Source organism: Larimichthys crocea, chromosome XII (assembly GCF_000972845.2).
Source record: "Larimichthys crocea isolate SSNF chromosome XII, L_crocea_2.0, whole genome shotgun sequence".
NCBI lineage: Eukaryota > Metazoa > Chordata > Actinopteri > Sciaenidae > Larimichthys > Larimichthys crocea.
Window position 1 is genome coordinate 9,926,468 of NC_040022.1, and position 19,467 is coordinate 9,945,934.

The 19,467-nt window shown below is 43.2% G+C and overlaps 3 protein-coding genes across 3 annotated transcripts in view; all 3 read left to right on the forward strand.

The window, feature by feature from the left end:
- Positions 1–963, forward strand: part of LOC109139309 (cytosolic phospholipase A2 gamma-like) — a 3,065-nt gene extending 2,102 nt beyond the window's left edge. Inside the window, exons 5-6 of the mRNA XM_027284971.1 lie at positions 11–185; positions 936–963. Coding sequence (XP_027140772.1) covers positions 11–185; positions 936–963 — 203 coding nt within the window. The remainder of the gene's footprint in view (positions 1–10; positions 186–935) is intronic.
- Positions 964–9,618: 8,655 nt separating this feature from the next.
- Positions 9,619–11,817, forward strand: LOC113747061 (cytosolic phospholipase A2 zeta-like). Its single transcript, XM_027285080.1, has 6 exons — positions 9,619–9,761; positions 10,243–10,353; positions 10,633–10,775; positions 11,139–11,325; positions 11,536–11,640; positions 11,731–11,817. Exons 1-5 carry the CDS (start codon positions 9,651–9,653, stop codon positions 11,605–11,607), a joined length of 624 nt encoding a protein of 207 aa, XP_027140881.1. The 5' UTR covers positions 9,619–9,650; the 3' UTR covers positions 11,608–11,640; positions 11,731–11,817.
- A 5-nt stretch (positions 11,818–11,822) lies between these two features.
- Positions 11,823–17,451, forward strand: LOC104929913 (cytosolic phospholipase A2 gamma). The gene is made up of 9 exons (XM_019262550.2): positions 11,823–11,870; positions 12,654–12,719; positions 12,847–12,987; positions 13,213–13,362; positions 13,460–13,543; positions 14,224–14,378; positions 16,119–16,290; positions 16,597–16,762; positions 16,878–17,451. Exons 1-9 carry the CDS (start codon positions 11,849–11,851, stop codon positions 16,882–16,884), a joined length of 963 nt encoding a protein of 320 aa, XP_019118095.2. The 5' UTR covers positions 11,823–11,848; the 3' UTR covers positions 16,885–17,451.
- Positions 17,452–19,467: the final 2,016 nt, after the last annotated feature.

The window sequence follows — 19,467 nt, forward strand, 5'->3', positions numbered from 1 at the left end:
TGTCTCTCAGGGAAATGGTTCGAGCTGAGCCCACACGAGGCTGGTTTCACAGAGCTGGGTTTCTTCATTGAAACTTCTCTTCTGGGCAGCAAATTCCAGGACGGAGAGTTGCTGGAGAAGAAGCCAGAGATGGACATGGTCAAACTACAAGGTGTGTGTTCACAGGTGGAGTACGTTTTTGGAAGGTAACAGTGGAGCAGTAAGAGCAGTAACTAAACATCTTGAAACCAAAGCTCCAATGGTGCTTTTTTATTGCTTCTCAAAAGACAGCCACAAGAATTTTAATAAATACATTTTGTTTGTATTAAATCAGGAATTCAAATTTTATGGCTATACTGACATTGACAACAATGTGGAAGTAACGTACAGCACTAAAAATGATCACCAATACATACTGAAAAACATTTTTTCAATGAATGACAGCAAATATAATCTTAAAGCAACAACAGTTCATATTTTCAAAACAACAATAGTTTAAATCACTGTAGTAACAAACATACAGGGAGTTATCACCCAACTCTGTGGTTTCCTTCAGCTTTGAGGAGTATTTTAGCCTTTTTAGCCCATTGTTTTGGTTTTCTGGCCTGCAAATTAATTTAATCTTTACCATGTTTTTGACCACAAAAGGTAGTGTGTTTTCAATATCCAATAAACCGACTGTACGGTACAGATAGATATTTTATCTAGAGTTGGTGGAGACCAAAAAGGGCTAAAAGCAGAGTAAAGATTGGATTTACATTTGTCCAATGGTAACATCTATAAATGTATTATTACCATAAGTGGACAGACAGACAACACGTCAACTGCCGCTAGATTTTGCACAGATGTGCATGATATTGTGCCCTCTTAAGCAGCCTAAAATGATGTAGAATTTATTGATCATGCATGCATATGAATCCTTATTGTGAAACTGTGTGTATGTTGAAATTGTGCAGGTATTCTTGTTTCCGCGTTGGCTCATGAGGACATTATAAGAGAGTACATTCCTACCTGGATGAATGGTAATACCAATCTGACATTTTAATACATAATAAATTGTTTTGGTGCAGTGATAAATCTCTTGTTGTGTGGTAAAGTAGTGAAACTTGCAACATAGTTACATATGTCTGTGTGTGTGTTTCAGTGCTTGGGCATATTGATGATACTGCTGAAGAGTACCTGCGTGTACATACTGTCCTTGAAAAACTATTAGCCCTGACCAGAAGCATCGCCAAGAATCCTACTGCTTTGACTGACCTGGATATCTGTGGTTGGCACACTACTAAACGAGAGTGTAAACAAGTTAGTGCATGCCAGGAACCTGGAATCAGATAAACACAATACTGTACACACATTCCAAAACATGTAAGGACAAGGACGAGTTATAACAACATTTCCAGTTAATTTCAAACATGCCTACTTCTTCAGACAGTTGCCTATTTGGCAACCCAGAGCTCCGTTATGAGCCATGATGTTATCAAGCCAGATCAAAACACATAGAACAAAACCCAAAGAGACGGCCCGGTCCATCAAGGCAAATTTCAAAATAAGAAATATACTGACTATAGTAATTTATCAAGAAGCTTGTATTTCAGTGGAGCACGTTTCCCTAATCTCTGATGACACAGCATATTCAATTTATGAATACAGTAGATATCTTACATATTGCACCTTTAAGATATCTGTGGTTGGCACACCACTAAACGAGAGTGTAAACAAGTTAGTGCATGCCAGGAACCTGAAATTAGATAAACACAATACACACATTCCAAAACATGTAAGGACAATAACAAGTTATAACAACATTTCCAGTTAATTTCAAACATGCCTACTTCTTCAGACAGTTGCCTGTTAACAGTTGTGGAATTCATCTGAAAAAAATAGATTCATTAGAATCAGATAGAAATCTGAACAAAAGAGGTTAACACTAAGCAACGTTTCTGTGGTTCAATGACCAGTTCCTAAGTTAGTTCTGACATGAGAAGCTTCTTAAGCACAAGGTCAAGATAAAAAGAGCAAGGAGTTGTAAGGTACATATTGCTCAATAATAGGTCGTTTCATATAAAAATCATTAGTGTTTTAGGCTATCTTGTATGTAAAACACTTAATTTTGTGGGACTGTAAACAACATCACAGTACATTTCTTGACTTTGTGTTATTACTGAATTTTAAAAAGGCTTTTATTTTGAAGAAGCACCAAGCACATATAGATCAGATGTTGAAAAAGGTAACAGGAAAATGGTAAACGGACTCTACTTATATGGTACCTTTCTAGTCTTGCAACCACTCACAGCGCTCATCTTATTCTTATAATGAGCAAAGCAACGTTAAGCCAAAACCAAAAGTATGTGCTGCTGGCCATGGCCATGTTAGCTGTACTTCTTGTCTTTCGAGTCTGGGCTGGCTGGGTGTAGGTGAGGCGTGCTGTGATGGCGGTTGAACAATATTTTTCACCTGTTTTGTCAAACAGTTGATCAACTTCCATGATGCTCCTGTCTGCTTGTGTGTATACATATTTTTGTAAAACTTTCAATTTTGCATTGGACTCAGCAGGAGCTGTGTGCATCTTGTGCATTTCCTTTCTAGCCTTTATTGCTTTTTTTGTTTAGCCTCAAATTCTGCCTCACGGATTTTTCTTTCTTTCTTGCATTTGGGCCTCTCTGCATCTCTCCCCAAATACATCCGTGACTGTACTGACCTGCCCACCTTTAAATCTCTAACAAAAACACACCTTTTTAAAATTGCTTTTTAATGTTTAATGTCTACCCCTCCTGGAGCTGCCACCTTATCGCGGTGGAGGGGTTTGCGTGTTCCAATGATCCTGGGAGCTATGTTGTCGGGGGCTTTATGCCCCTGGTAGGGTCTCCCAAGGCAAACAGGTCCTAGGTGAGGGTGCAGACAAAGCGCAGCTCAAATTCCCCCTGACGATATGCGAACAAAAGGAACCACATTTCCCTTGCCCGGACGCGGGCCACCGGGGCCTCCCCCTGGAGCCAGGCCTGGGGGTGGGGCTCGTTGGCGAGCGCCTGGTGGTCGGGTCCTTACCCATGGGGCCCGGCCGGGCACAGCCCGAAAAGGAGACATGGGCCTCCCTTCCCCTGGGCCCACCACCCATGGGAGGGGTCTCAGGGGGGACCAGGTGCGAAGAGAGATGGGCGGCAGTCGGAGGCGGGGACCCTGGCGGTCCGACCCCCGGCTGCAGAAGCTGGCTCTGGGGACGTGGAACGTCACCTCTCTGGCGGGGAAGGAGCCTGAGCTGGTGCGCGAGGTTGAGAAATTCCGGCTAGATATAGTCGGGCTCGCCTCGACGCACAGTGTGGGCTCCGGAACCAGTTTCCTTGAGAGGGGTTGGATGCTCTACCACTCTGGTGTTGCCCCCGGTGAGAGGCGCAGAGCGGGGGTGGGAATGCTTGTTTCCCCCCGGCTCGGTGCCTGTACGTTGGGGTTCACCCCGGTGGACGAGAGGGTAGCCTCCCTTCGCCTTCGGGTGGGGGGACGGGTCCTGACTGTCATCTGTGCCTATGCACCGAATGGCAGCTCAGAGTACCCACCCTTTTTGGAGTCCCTAGAGGGGGTGCTGGAGAGCGCTCCCTCTGGGGACTCCCTCGTCCTCCTGGGGGACTTCAATGCTCACGTGGGCAGCGACAGTGAGACCTGGAGGGGCGTGATTGGGAGGAACGGCCCTCCTGATCTGAACCCGAGTGGTGTTCTGTTATTGGACTTCTGTGCTTGTCATGGATTGTCCATAACAAACACCATGTTCAAGCATAAGGGTGTCTATATGTGCACTTGGCACCAGGACACCCTTGGCCGCAGTTCAATGATCGACTTTGTGGTCGTGTCGTCGGACTTGCGGCCACATGTTTTGGACACTCGGGTGAAGAGAGGGGCGGAGCTGTCAACTGATCACCACCTGGTGGTGAGTTGGCTCCGATGGTGGGGGAGGATGGCGGTCAGACCTGGCAGGCCCAAACGTTCTGTGCGGGTTTGTTGGGAACGTCTGGCTGAATCTCCCGTCAGAAAGAGTTTCAACTCCCACCTCCGGGAGAGCTTCGCTCATGTCCCGGGGGAGGCGGGGGACATTGAGTCCGAGTGGACCTTGTTCCGTTCCTCCATTGTCGAGGCGGCTGACCGGAGCTGTGGCCGTAAGGTGGTCGGTGCCTGTCGTGGCGGCGGTCCCCGAACCCGCTGGTGGACACCGGCGGTGAGGGATGCCGTCAAGCTGAAGAAGGAGTCCTACAGAACCTTTTTGGCCTGTGGGACTCCTGAAGCAGCTGACGGGTATCGACGTGCCAAGCGGAATGCGGCCTCGGCGGTTGCGGAGGCAAAAACTCGGGCGTGGGAGGAGTTCGGTGAGGCCATGGAGACCGACTTTCGAACGGCTTCGAGGAGGTTCTGGACCACCATCCGGCGGCTCAGGCGGGGGAAACGGTGCACTGTCAACACTGTGTTCAGTGGGGATGGGGTGCTGTTGACCACGACTAGGGACGTCTTGGGTCGATGGAAGGAATACTTCGAAGACCTCCTCAATCCCACCAGCACGTCTTCCTTTGAGGAGGCAGAGTTTGGGGACCCCATGGTGGTCTCGCCCATCTCTGGGGCTGAGGTCGCTGAGGTAGTTAAAAAACTCCGCGGTGGCAGGGCCCCGGGGGTGGATGAGGTCCGCCCGGAGTTCCTCAAGGCTCTGGATGTTGTGGGGCTGTCTTGGTTGACACGTCTCTGCAACATCGCGTGGACATCGGGGGCAGTACCTCTGGACTGGCAGACCGGGGTGGTGGTTCCCCTCTTCAAAAAGGGGGACCGGAGGATGTGCTCCAACTATAGGGGGATCACACTCCTCAGCCTCCCCGGGAAGGTCTTTTCGGGGGTTCTGGAGAGGAGGGTCCGCAAGATTGTCGAACCTCGGATTGAGGAGGAGCAGTGTGGTTTTCGTCCGGGCCGTGGAACTGTGGACCAGCTCTATACCCTTAGCGCGGCCCTGGAGGGTGCATGGGAGTTCGCCCAACCAGTCTACATGTGTTTTGTGGATCTGGAGAAGGCGTTCGACCATGTCCCCCGGGGGATACTGTGGGGGGTGCTCCGGGAGTATGGGGTTCCGGACCCATTAATAAGGGCTATCCGGTCCCTGTACTCTCGGTGCCAGAGCTTGGTCCGCATTGCCGGCAGTAAGTCGGACCTGTTTCCTGTGAGAGTTGGACTCCGCCAGGGCTGCCCTTTGTCACCGGTTCTGTTCATAACCTTTATGGACAGAATTTCTAGGCGCAGCCAGGGCGTTGAGGGGCTGCGATTCGGTGGCCTCAGGATTGGGTCGCTGCTTTTTGCGGACGATCTAGTCCTGTTGGCTTCATCGGAGCGTGACCTCCAGCTCTCTCTGGAGCGGTTTGCAGCCGAGTGTGAAGCGGCTGGGATGAGAATCAGCACCTCCAAATCCGAGGCCATGGTTCTCAGCCGGAAAAGGGTGGAGTGCACTCTCCGGGTCGGGGATGAGATCCTGCCTCAAGTGGAGGAGTTCAAGTATCTCGGGGTCTTGTTCACGAGTGAGGGAAGGATGGAACGGGAGATCGACCGGCGGATCGGTGCGGCTTCTGCAATGATGCGGACTCTGCACCGGTCCGTCGTGGTGAAGAAGGAGCTGAGCCGAAAGGCGAAGCTCTCGATTTACCAGTCGATCTACGTTCCTACCCTCACCTATGGTCACGAGCTTTGGGTAGTGACCGAAAGAATGAGATCGCGAATACAAGCGGCCGAAATGAGCTTCCTTCGCAGGGTGGCTGGGCTCTCCCTTAGAGATAGGGTGAGAAGCTCGGCCATCCGCGAGGAGCTCAGAGTAGAACCGCTGCTCCTCCGCATCGAGAGGAACCAGCTGAGGTGGCTCGGGCATCTTGTGAGGATGCCTCCTGGACGTCTCCCTGGTGAGATGTTCCGGGCACGTCCCTCCGGGAGGCGGCCCCGGGGAAGACCCAGGACACGCTGGAGGGACTATGTCTCTCGGCTGGCCTGGGAACGCCTTGGGGTCCCCCTGGGAGAGCTGGCAGAAGTGGCTGGGGAGAGGGAAGTCTGGGCCTCCCTGCTAAAGCTGCTGCCCCCGCGACCCGATAAAAACGGATAAAGCGGAAGAAGACGGACGGTTTAATGTCTAATGTGTTTTTAGTGCACTATCTTATATTGTTTTGATGATTTAATGTTCTTCTCTGTAAAGTGTCTTTGAGTACCCTGAAAAGCGCTTTTAAAATAAAATGTATTATTATTATTATCTGCATATTATCCAAAAATTCTTCCATGAGCATAAATCATTTGCATCATCCTCCAATAATTGTTCAGTTTGCTTTACCGTGCTCATTAGCTGGGATAACTTGTACTTGTGTGCCTGGATTTGTCTTGCCCTTTGCTCTTCCGCAGTCTTTTTTATCCATGGCAATGTGTTCCACTTTGCTGTTCAGCCAAACAACGTCCTTTAATATAAACGACACGCACTGTAGTAGAGAAGTTTCAAATTACAGCTGGATGTCACCACAAAGTTCTGAAACCACCAGTGTTAATTTTGTCACCCATTTTTCAATTTAGTCTTAGTCTTTTGTCAAAGTTCATTCTTAGTCTTAGTTCCACAGCTAACATATTGATTAAATGTATACCTAGGTGCTAGGATTAGCTTACCAATGCATTCAGATGCGTGCCAGACCAGTTAGCTTAGCTTAATATTTGGGTGGCTGAGGTTAATGTGCTTTTTCAGGTTGGTGGTATTTTTACCAGCAATTTTCTTCCCGCACATATTCCCATCCATCAAAACGAGGCATTGTGACTTTTTCTCTGCTTCTAAATACTGGAAATGGGACTACACATCCATTCTCTTTTTCCTTCCAAGCATGATTGCGCTAGAGCTGGGAATCTTTGCCCGAACCCATCGGGACCTGCCGGGTTCGGGCATAATTTTTATCATTTGAATCAGGCCTGGGCCGGGCTCGGGCTTGCGTTATGACTTGCGCGGTAAATGAGCGATCATGTGATGCATTTCGATATGCGCCACGTCGAGGCGAGACTCATTCTTGACCGTTATGCCATATGCACACATTTGAATAATGTCGGGCTGCAAACGGGTTCGGGCTCTACAAAGTTGTCAATCAAAATGGGCCGGGCCGGGCTTGGGTTGAATTCTATCGGGGCCGGGCCGGGTCGGGCCTGACTTCTAAGGCCCGTTTCATGCTCTAGATTATGCTCTAGGATATCAAACGTGTGGCTGTGACATTGCCTACAGTAAAAGAACTGCTGGCACAAACACATGACAGCAGGACTGGATGTTGCTTTTTTTCTTATATAGTAGATGAAAACAAGGAGGACGTTTTTGTTTATTTTTATTTCTTGCATGACATTTTCGGCCTGTTTTTATTTTGTCAACAAAAACACACATTGGTACATTTTTCGTCAGTGTTTTTAGAACATTGTATCATCTTGTCATGGTCTCGTCTTAGTCAAGGGAAAAAAGGCTCATTGACGAACATACTTTGTCTCATCTGATGAAATTAACACTGGAAACCCAGTTCCAGCATCCATTAATCCAAGCAGAGTGAGTATTTTGACTAATAATGTAGGTTTCCATCTAATGAAGCCATAGCGTTGTCCCTCTCATCAGGATCTTATCTTAACCAACGTGAGACCTCTGGAGCTCTCTTAAAGAGCATTTTTACATCATGAGTAAAATCTGTGCCCCTTGGATTGTCTTGATGCAAAATCATCAATTACGTCATCATAAGAGAACTGCCCCAACCTCATGGTGTATACTAATGATTGCAAGTCCACCAAGGTGGTCTTGTGTCATAGATGATCACAGGCGATATCCAAAGACTGGGAAACAATTTTGTCAATCCTTTCTTGTGCACAAAGTCCAACAGTTCAAATGCAGTCGTGCTGTTTGTGGGTAACTATGGAATGTTTCTGACTTCTATGGCCAGCTCTCTCCAATCAATGTCAGCTTCCTCTCCACTCCTGAGTATGCTCACAAGATCGTCACACTGCTTTTCTTTTCTTCATCATCTAAGTTTGGGAAGTTTTGCAAAACCCCATACTTGCTTTTAACCTGTGTATCCAAGTCATCCAAAGATGAGCAATGCCTAGAGTGTTATACCATATTGTGCCATATTAAAAAATTTGGTCTCAAGCCTCTTCAGGGCATCCATGAATGGAAAAGTGAGTCTTTGTGCTTCTCAGTCTATTCTTCTTCAGTACGGTCTCTCACCATGGCATTGTGGAAGACTGAACTAGCTTGCTGACTGGTATGATGTTCGAAAGGATATCGTGCCACACAACTGTGCAAATCTGAAATCTACCTACTATGCCAAAGATTGAGCCTTGATTTTTGTGATAGGGTCTGCTCCCTTTTCCATGACTTCTACCATGCCATATGCCTAGTAGCACAAGGGGATGCTATGGACACAGCTCTCCCACCTTGTGCCCCTCCAGGACTTTGCAGTGATGTCGACATTTTGTTTCAAAATGGCCCATCTCTGGGAAGCACCTGAGAATAGAGTGTATATCTTCTGAACATTGCCAAAGAAACTGGTAGCATCTATGGAGTTATTGGCAGCATCAGCCACAACCAGGTTCAATGTATGAGCCCCACAGGGGAACCTAAGACCTGTCGATTTGGGTGCCAAGAGGAAACCCTAAAAGTGCTCTTTGATCACAGCTGTTCTGATCACAACAGACATTTGCTCCTGGTGGCTTAGATCTGGGGTACAATCCAAAATTCTCGCATAATATTGGAGATTTCAACCTGGCCAATTGTCCTCCTTTCCTCTCCAATCAAAGCTCCAGTTCTTTCCATGTCACCATGTTGTATGAACAGGGCTTTTCATAGCTTCCAACAAGGCCCCTAAATTCATCCAATCCACGTCCCTCTTTAACCAACTTATATATTTTGCTGGAGAATATTTTGCAACAGAAGCAGAAGCAGTACACTGCATCACTTTTCTTTGAGTAGACAAGCCAGCTTCTGTGACCACCTTAATTTTTTCCTCATTTGTCTATATATGTGTCCTATATGTGTAGTGGTGATGAAACCGTCTGCCATCCTGGCCTCTGGGAAAGGTGAATATTGGGTCAACCCGAAGTGCCCTTTCATACAGTGTCTTTGATTGTCAGATACTGTATGGCTGGAAGATTTAGCTTTTTTGGTTGACCTAACGAAGCATTTAAATGCACTAAACAATAAACTCTAAGGACACAACTACTGGTGTTATGTCAGCATCTAAATATAATACATTTGGTACTACATTTGGTAGCTATCTTGCCACGTTAAAATGAGCTGTGGCAACATTCAGTTTAAGTGGCTGAAAAACACAAATTCCCTGTTGCAAGTAAAAACACTGTCAGATTAATTCAATCAGATTCAAGTGTTCTTTTTCCTTCTCTCATTTTCTTTCAAACTTCAAATTTCAAGCCTTAGTGTTTGCAGAGACCCCATTGAAGACCTCAGAATGTCATTGTTTGGGTGTTGGGGTAACTGGCTCATATGTGTGCTTTGGTTGGGAGCTCTTTGTTTTTCAGTCTGGTTTGAATTTGACATCTGGTACGTGTTGAGAAATCCTTCCCCCTGCAGCTTGTGTGTTTGCTGTGTGTTTCCGTATCTGTTTGAGGAACTTTCTTTTTTCATTTGAAAGTTGCTTTCATGCCCCAACATGCAGACTGGAAATACAGGTTTTTCAGCTTCATTAATATGCAGTTTGCTTGCAGTTTCAGAACTGGTAAAAGCGGCAGCAATCATGGAGGGAAATTCAGCTGCTCCTGAGGTAAGAGATAGATGGCAAATGATTTAGACTGTCTATTAGTAGCATTTAGTAGCAGTGTTATAATATATTAAAGGCACATGACATTCTTGTCCTTGTTTTTAGATGTGTGGTTATCTCTATCATCCGATAAATTGCTCAACAACATAAAACTTAAACCTAGAGTAAAATTGCTTGTATGGTTTGTTTACACACACTTGGTTAATAAATCAAATTCTGATTCTTTAATGAACAATATTGTTATGTTGTGCATTATGTACTATATACAATATGTATAGTAGTGTAACACATTTCAAAGTTTAAAACCATCATATTTCTTTGTTAGGTACATGATTCTTCTTCATTCTCTATATTTTATTTGCCCAAAAGTTTTTTATGTTTTATTTTCCAAGTACTTATAACTAAAAAGTGTTTTATAAATAAAGTGTACAAATAATGTGTTATTTCCCATTGAGTCTAATTCTGTTAGCTTGATTCTTTGCAGAAAGCCATCCGTCAGTCCCAGTCTCTGTGTGCTGGTGAACAGGAGTATGTTCACAAGAGGAAACAAATTGTTCTGGAGGCGCTCCAGAACCTGGGGGCCAACTGTACCGCAGTAAGAAAGAAACCTCTCCCAGTTATTTAGAAATGTGTTATGATTACATAAATGTACATGTGTATAATGTGACGGCTTCTCTTTACATGACACCAACATCTGTTAACTTTTGTGAAGTCTTTAAACACTTAAAGGAACAGGGTTGACTTCAGTACTTCTTCAGGACAGTAAACATGACAGGAAACAAGAAAGAGACTACTGCTACTACCACTACTACTACTACTACTTATAATAATAATAATAATCTGTCTACAATCTCTCTGTGATTTTTCCAACCAGAATAATGTTCCCCACATTGCTCTGCTGGGGTCAGGTGGGGGTCAAAGAGCAGCTGTGGGTCTCATGGGTACTCTCTATCAGATGGAAAAAGAAGGTCTGTTGGACACTCTGCTCTACCTGGGAGGAGTTTCTGGGTCAACATGGTAACTAATCTGAATTATACAAACAAATCCATATGAATGATTTTTTTTTATGTTGGCCTTTCATAAAATCCTGCTGACCTCGTCAACAGCAGTGCATAGCTCTGCTTAGTGGATGTCTGTTTTCCAAACTGGAGAAGATTGGATCAAATTGTACAATATTAGTTTTAAAATCTGAGGTTTATTTTACAGTGTTTCTCTTGTAAAGAGAGACAAAGGAGACTTGGACACTAAACAAATTTAGATGGTGATTTATCCAATATTCAAATACTTTAGTTCAGACCAAATTGGTGTACCAACCCATCAATTAATTACTAACAGAAAATAATGCACAGTTTTCCTATGTGTATTTATCTCACCTGATAGGTCCATGACCTCCCTGTACAATGACCCAGAGTGGAGCTCCAACATGGACAGAGCGGTGTCCAGGCTGTCAGGTCCTGGTGTCGAGCTGGAGCAGGTTCTGGCCTGGTTAAATGAGAGAGCAAAGGATGAAGATTTCTCTCTAACTGATATTTGGGGGGCCCTGACCTCTGCTGGGGTCATGAAACAAGTAACAGGGCAAACACACACACACAAACTATATATATATATCTATTATATATATATTATATATATATATATATATATATATATATAAATAAATAAATAAATAAAGGCTCATCTTATTACCTCTACTTATATTTTATATTTGAAACACAACACACACTGTTATAACGACTGAAAATGCAGTTCTTCTGAGAAATATTTTGTGTTTTATCAGATGGACCTAGAAATCTTTCAGATGAGGCTGACAGAAATGGCTCCAACCCTTACCCCATCTACAATGCCATAGAGAAGGACTGCTTTACAAATGGGCCCATAGAAGGTACACATACTCACACACGCACGCACATGTCACATTAGGACTAAGTGAGTTACTGAGCTGTATTATTGTAAAATACACTCTGTCTCTCAGGGAAATGGTTCGAGCTGAGCCCACACGAGGCTGGTTTCACAGAGCTGGGTTTCTTCATTGAAACTTCTCTTCTGGGCAGCAAATTCAGGACGGAGAGTTGCTGGAGAAGAAGCCAGAGATGGACATGGTCAAACTACAAGGTGTGTGTTCACAGGCTGAGTAAGTTTTCGGAAGGTAACAGTGGAGCAGTAAGAGCAGTAACTAAACATCTTGAAACCAAAGCTCCAATGGTGCTTTTTTATTGCTTCTCAAAAGACAGCCACAAGAATTTTAATAAATACATTTTGTTTGTATTAAATCAGGAATTCAAATTTTATGGCTATACTGACATTGACAACAATGTGGAAGTAACGTACAGCACTAAAAATGATCACCAATACATACTGAAAAACATTTTTTCAATGAATGACAGCAAATATAATCTTAAAGCAACAACAGTTCATATTTTCAAAACAACAATAGTTTAAATCACTGTAGTAACAAACATACAGGGAGTTATCACCCAACTCTGTGGTTTCCTTCAGTTTGAGGAGTATTTTAGCCTTTTTAGCCCATTGTTTTGGTTTTCTGGCCTGCAAATTAATTTCATATTTACTATGTTTTTGACCACAAAAGGTAGTGTGTTTTCAACATCCAATAAACCGACTGTACGGTACAGATAGATATTTTATCTAGAGTTGGTGGGGACCAAAAAGGGCTAAAAGCAGAGTAAAGATTGAATTTACATTTGTCCAATGGTAACATCTATAAATGTATTATTACCATAAGTGGACAGACAGACAACACGTCAACTGCCGCTAGATTTTGCACAGATGTGCATGATATTCTGCCCTCTTAAGCAGCCTAAAATGATGTAGAATTTATTGATCATGCATGCATATGAATCCTTATTGTGAAACTGTGTGTATGTTGAAATTGTGCAGGTATTCTTGTTTCCGCGTTGGCTCATGAGGACATTATAAGAGAGTACATTCCTACCTGGATGAATGGTAATACTAATCTGACATTTTAATACATAATAAATTGTTTTGGTGCAGTGATAAATCTCTTGTTGTGTGGTAAAGTAGTCAAACTTGCAACATAGTTACATACTGTATGTCTGTGTGTGTGTTTCAGTGCTTGGGCATATTGATGATACTGCTGAAGAGTACCTGCGTGTACATACTGTCCTTGAAAAACTAGTAGCCCTGACCAGAAGCACCGCCAAGAATCCTACTGCTTTGACTGACCTGGACACGCTGCAGAATATACTAGAAGGTAGTGTTCACAATGATGGTAAACTTTTTTCAGAGGGTTTAATATAAAAACGTTCTATCACCAGCTTTATTTATTAAATCCAATTGTTTTGGTAGCTGAAAAGCTAATTCACTAAATTACTGCTACTGATACAAAGGTGTGCCATCAATGCTTCACATTTCCTTCCAACTTTCGTGTCTGTGATGAAATAATGACACAGCAAATGTCTGTTTTAAAATGCCACAGTGACCAAGGCAAATCAAACTGAGGCTCTGTGGCTGGAGGCAAAGAGTCCAGAGGAAAGAAAAGGTCTTGCTAAGCAGTGGAGTCTGGAGATGCTAGCTGCAGTGGAGACATGGACACAAAATCAGCAGAAAGGAGGTTTTAAAACACATGGTAAGTTTATGGACGATAAACAATCAGACTGGTCAGTGTTGTAGACAAATAGACTCATTATTTGAATGTGATGTTTGTGCCTTTATTTTTGCCACAGTCTTCCTACTTATCCAAAAAATCCTTCCTCTGATTGTGAAATGGGAGTGGGGAACTACCGAAAACTACCTCTACCAACACCAAGGTGAGAAGACAGAACTCATGAGCGCTAATCAATTTCTTTATGAGAATTAGATCAGATCATTTGTTACCACTCTTGTATCTGTGCAGAAAGCTCAGGTTAACTTGCTTTGACACGTAACAAGGGGAGCTAGTCTGGGTCAAACAAAATCCACAGTAACACTTTCTAGAAGATCACATCTATAGTGCTTTTGTTTATAATTCAATAATAAAAATACATTTTAGCCATGTTGCTAACACTGTCAGGTGACACAAAGACACAAAGCTGGCTAAGATGACTGCCAAAACCAACCAACCTACCTCATAAACTATATCATACTGAGGTAGTTTTAACTTAATGTCTTATCAACACCAAACACACTGCCAGTACCCAGTAACGCTGAATCTTACTACCATGCGGAAGGGCTAATTGTGAGTAGTGCATGCTAACATGCTACCATTGGCATCACAACTTTTACAAACTGTATCGAATTGGTACAGTATTAAAAACATACAAACACATATTTACTTTCTGCCGATAGCAATACGTTTTCAACCAGTTGGTCTAACTAACTCGCCAATAACTGAATGGAGAGTGCATATTGGACTTATGGTGGACACAAATAAGACTCAATAAATACTGATGTTTGTCCATGTCTACTTTATGTGTGAATTGAAGTATTCTAAATTTCTGTTGCTGGGCAGATCCCACCATTCCGCCTTGCCTACACACGAAAGAGAGATTCCACCTGATCGATGCTGGGATGGTGGTTAATGTACCCTACCCTGTATTTCTGGGGGACAAGAGAGACATTGACCTCATGATCGCACCAGAGTACAGCGCTGGAAACATGTTTGAGGTACTGTAAAGTACTGCAATATGTAATCTCACTACAAGTGATATTACTGCTAATAGCAGCTAAATCCTAAAACCTGCACTGGTCCTTTAATATGCAAAACCCGCAAAATACACTTTAAACTCTTAACTCCAAGTCTCCCCACAAGCTGCCAAATTGTTCTTAGCGTATCTCGTTCTTGGTAAACTACCCTGCCTTCTGCCTTTGTCTTTGAGACTCTGAGGTTTTCAGCTTTTGTTTGCTTCTGTTTCCTAAACTTGATTCTGTGTACTGTAGTGTTCCTCCAACCGAGGATATTTCATTTTTGTTACTCTGATTCCTGCCGGCCTGTCCTCTAGGTATGTAGTGTGAATTCAAGTACATTAGGAACTGTACTTCCCTGTCTGTATGTGTGCAACTGGATCCACCTCTGGACTGTGAAATTACAATCTGGTCAACACATGCAGTGTCACCACAGTATCGCTTTGAGTGGATTGAAGAAGTGCTCCAACAGTAGCACAGGGGATATGACCACCACTTTGGCTGACACCCACCAGTGTGCCCACCATGGCATACACCATGAATGTGTTGCCTGCCCAGGTACAACAGCTAACAGCCATCATAACCCAGTCAACTGCCACATCCTTGAAGACTATGCTTTAGTTACCCTTGCTGGAGACCCCGCCACCCAGAAACTCTCTTGAACACCAGAATGCTTCTCCGGAGATCCTGAGACCAGTGTCTCGCAAATTGTTTTATTCTGTTTGCTCTACAGCCCCGTACCTGTGCCACTGAGGAGGCAAAGGTAGCGTTTGCTATTAACCACCTGACTGGCAGTGCCCGGCTGTGGGGAACAGTATAATCGGATTGTGAGAAACCAGTCTGTTTTTCCTTTTGGGCTTTCATCAAGGAGCTGCACAAAGTTTTCAACATGGGTGTTAAATGAATTATGAATTTCCAGCCACAATTGATGGGTTCATTGGGCTAGCTACCCAGGTTGACGTGAATCCAGTCAGAGGGCCCCTGGATATCAAGGCCTTGGACTGTTCTTGAGTAGCTGCTGCTTCAGTTACCTGCAATCACCTGAGGGGGCTAAAACCAATGCAGTTGGGGTTAGACAAGTGTCAAGCAAAAGACAAGGCTCATCAGTGAGCAGGGTAACCCTGAATAACAACCCTACCAAACTTCCCCCGTAAAGTTGGCAACCCGGCTGAAGATGGGCCAAGTTCCCTACCCCAACCCATACCAGCCTGGAAGGCCATGTACTGGGTATAGTGACTCATCAGACCGCCCCAGTTCATATACTTGTTTCTGGCAGACCATGAGAATCTGCAGATTCTGTTTTGTAGATTTGTTTAAATTTAACAAAAGATCACCCTGCATAGCTATACTGTATTTGCAAAGCTTACTTTTAGCTTCCTTAATTCTGTGGTTGGTTTTGACTCACTTCCCCTTTTTGAACAATGGAAATGTGTCACATTTCATACTTTTATTCAGATTGTGTTCATTTGAGCTTTGTATGATTTGAAGTGTAATTTAACGAACCAATGAGTTGCACTTTCCCCTTTCCTCCATATACAGTATTTCTTATAAAAGACGGACATCTACTTTAATTAATCTAACCATTAATCCTATACCTGTCCATATATAACTTGTGACAGACAGGATTTAAGTAACTGCAATGACTCAAGATTGTTTTAATTCCCAGACTTTGTTCAAAAGCTGTGAGTCTGAAATAACATCCACCCTCTGCTCTCTTCACAGACCCTGACTCTTGCCAGAGACTATGCAGCTGAGGTGAAGAAGCCTTTCCCAGAGATAGACGACAAAATCCTGGAGGAGAGAGACTGGCCAAAGGACTGCTATGTGTTTGAAGGAAAAGAGAAGGAGCCCACCATTATTTTCATGCCGTTTTTCAACAGACGCAATTGCAAAGGTTTGATGCCCACAAAGATTTTTTTTTAGTGGCTTTTCTTCTCAAAAGCAGAACTGGTCTAGAAGTAAAAACATGCTTCATCAAACTGCAATGAGCCATGATTTGAGGAACCAGGAGGTTCTGGCAGTTAGGCAACGAGTGAATTACAAATTTGATCAAAATACAAACACAATGCCAAAAAATATTCCATTCTTCCATGACTTTCATCTTAAATGCAGCCTTTCATATCATGTACGATCAATAATTCTAAAAACCCCTAACCCAGTGATGGTTGGAGCCTAAACCAATCACCACTGTTTTCTATAGATGCAGAGGAGGTCAAAGCAAAGATGGAGGAGTTCTCCACCTTCCAACGTCCCTTCAGCCAGGAGAAGATTGAGTTTCTGTTGGAGACAGCAAAAGCCAATGTGAAGAACAACAAGGAAACTCTGCTTAGGGAGATCAACAAAGTTGTTCTCCGCCGAAAGGAGAGGTACATATATTATCTGTATGTTAAAGAGATGCCTGACACAGAGAGAATCTGACTAGAATCTAACTGACTTATCAGAAATCTAACATGTCTTCCTCTCTTTCTTTGTCCCTTCTAGGCTGTGACAGGATTCCAGTTTTGTTATTTTAGTTTGCTGTGAACTAAATTCTAGATAAAGGCTTCATTGTGTGTGTGCAGTCAGAGGTGCAAAGAAAACAGTCAATGCACGAACATGTTACATAATATCTTAAATAACTGTTGCGTCATGTCTTTGGAGTGACACATAAAAGGTCATTTAAAAGTGTGCTTAGTTTTTAGTTGTATCTATGTTGTATGTGTAATGTGTTGTCTGCTTGATCAAGAGAAAATCACCCAATTTGAACAAGTTAACAAAATCTGCCAGCCAAAAAGGCTCTGCCCTGAAATTTGTGTGGCAAGTCTTCTGCCACCGTGGGTACTTCAGCAAAGGACACCCCTCCACAGGCACCTCTTCTTCTTTCCCCCATTATCCAACTGATGAAATGAGAGAGGACAAACTAGTGGTGGCTGTTGCTGGATACCCAGTGCAACATAATTTCAAGCTGCTAGACAAATCTAAACCCAAAATATAATGCTAAAACAAACAACCTACAGTACAGCAAACAAATGATCAAACACTTGACAGGACCATTTGTAATACCTGATGATCGACAGCAGATTGTCAAACTGTCCCCAATTTATCCTAAAATAAGCACTGCACTTACCATTATTCAAACCAGCTGGTGGGAGGCTTCTCCCCAGGATTTCTCCTCTTTCTGAGCGTTTCCTTGTGTCCAGCATACTGCTTGGGAGCAGCCTAACTCTCCATTCAGAGCCAAAGCAAGGGCCCTTCACCTGTAAATACACTAAAATAAATAGTTATTTCATAGGAAAAACAGGCTAAGGGCATTGTCTCTCCAGTGTGTTCTGGGTTTGATGTATCATGATGATGCCTCCATGCACAAAACCAGGTAAAGAAATTATTTCTGGCCATTCAAAACTTAAGAGACCTTAACACCCAACATGAGTGCTTCACATGCATTTTGATCATTTTTAATATGAATTCCTGTTTAACTTTCTTTAATGATGACAGATAATCTGTTGCTGTTAATAAACATTAATGTCTCCCGGCGGGAAAAAATGTGTTTCTGTGGTGTTTGAGCTTTACTGTGTGGAATGATATAAAAAAAAATTCATAATGTTATTGTTGTTAACGGCACCACACCTAGAAGAAATCTGGGTTAGGCTAAATACAGACTAAATCTGGCACTGTGACAAGAACACAGACTTTTCCAGAGAGCGAGGGAGTGCTGGTATCGGTAAAAACCAATAAACCGGTGTAATAAAATTCTGATTGTTTTGCAGAAGTTACATTCAGCACCAAAAAAGCTTTTTCACAGCAGCCATTTTGACGTGAAATTTGAGGGTCAACACAGGGTTGATCCAACTATTTTATGTATTTATATATAGTATTTGTATTTATAGACGCACCCAAAACTACCATTATTTGCTATAACACCTGATGTGGTCTGAATGGCCTAATACAGGCTAAGAAGCACAGTGTAGCTTGTTTATTAAGTATATTAACTCTGATTAACGTCCATGTTAAATTAAGTTAAACAACAAATATTGTAACCAACTGCAGATAATACTTCATAAAGATAATACACATTCAACCTGAATAAAACACAAGTGCACATTCAAAATGATTTAACAAATATTCTAAATGTGGCGCGACGTGGAGAAAAAAGGGGGAAGTTATCCGACAACGCCACTTGCGGAATTGCACTGCAGGAAATACACTTAGCCCTACACCTGGGCTACTAGAAGGTCACACAGATTCGTTGCACCAATTTATAAAGAGGACGTGAGACGGACTTCCAAAAATACCAATTTTTATTTACAATAATTCACTAGCTAGAAGAGTTAAAAGGAGCACAGATATCTCACAACCTGAGTGTCAGTTGTACCACAAGAAAATAACCGAAAACAGGAACAGAGCTACAGCTTAACGAGGTGGGCAGACTAAACAACTCAAATCACACAAAAACCCGCTACAAACCGAATCACCACACGCCACGGCAAAATTAAGGGATGTGAAAAGGGGACCTCCACCAGGAAAGTCTGCCACACACTGCACCAGCTCCTGTCCTGAAAAGAAACAGAAACAAAGTTATCCGGAGGGACACTCAAAGGTTGGTGCTATACAAATAAGTTAAAAACAGAAGGTCTAGGCTAAAACACACAACACTCATACCACCAGAAAGGAATAATACAAATGACTAAATACAAATATTCAAAAGAAAATTTACTTTAAAAAAAAGGTATAAGACAAACCAACTTAACACCAAAATTCAATGAGAACAGAAAATTTGTAACCAAATAAAGAAATAAACAAAAAGATATTGTTAACACCAAAAAAGAGAAATAAGTCAACTTAGAAACAAAAAAAGTTTTAAACAGCTGGGCTGAAAACCACCAGGAGCCCACAAAGGACTGCAAGAAAGACGGCGTGTAGAAGACAGAGTCAAAGACTGAACGTCGAAGACGGAGCGTCCGCACCAGGGGCCTCATGTACGAATACTTGTGTGGATTTCCACGTGAAACTTGGCGTACGCCAAAACCCAGAAACTGTCGTACGCACAAAAATATTCAGATGTATCAAAGTGTGCGTTCGCATGGATCCAAGC

Excerpts from the sequence above, each read along its gene's own strand:
- LOC104929913 (XM_019262550.2), top strand. The coding sequence starts at position 11,849 with ATGGACATGGTCAAACTACAAG. Across the intron at positions 12,720-12,846 it reads CATTCCTACCTGGATGAATG|TGCTTGGGCATATTGATGAT; the intron begins GTAATACTAATC and ends TGTGTGTTTCAG. Across the intron at positions 12,988-13,212 it reads GCTGCAGAATATACTAGAAG|TGACCAAGGCAAATCAAACT; the intron begins GTAGTGTTCACA and ends AAAATGCCACAG.
- LOC113747061 (XM_027285080.1), top strand. The coding sequence starts at position 9,651 with ATGCAGACTGGAAATACAGGTTTTTCAGCTTCATTAATATGCAGTTTG. Across the intron at positions 9,762-10,242 it reads GAAATTCAGCTGCTCCTGAG|AAAGCCATCCGTCAGTCCCA; the intron begins GTAAGAGATAGA and ends GATTCTTTGCAG. Across the intron at positions 10,354-10,632 it reads TGGGGGCCAACTGTACCGCA|AATAATGTTCCCCACATTGC; the intron begins GTAAGAAAGAAA and ends TTTTCCAACCAG.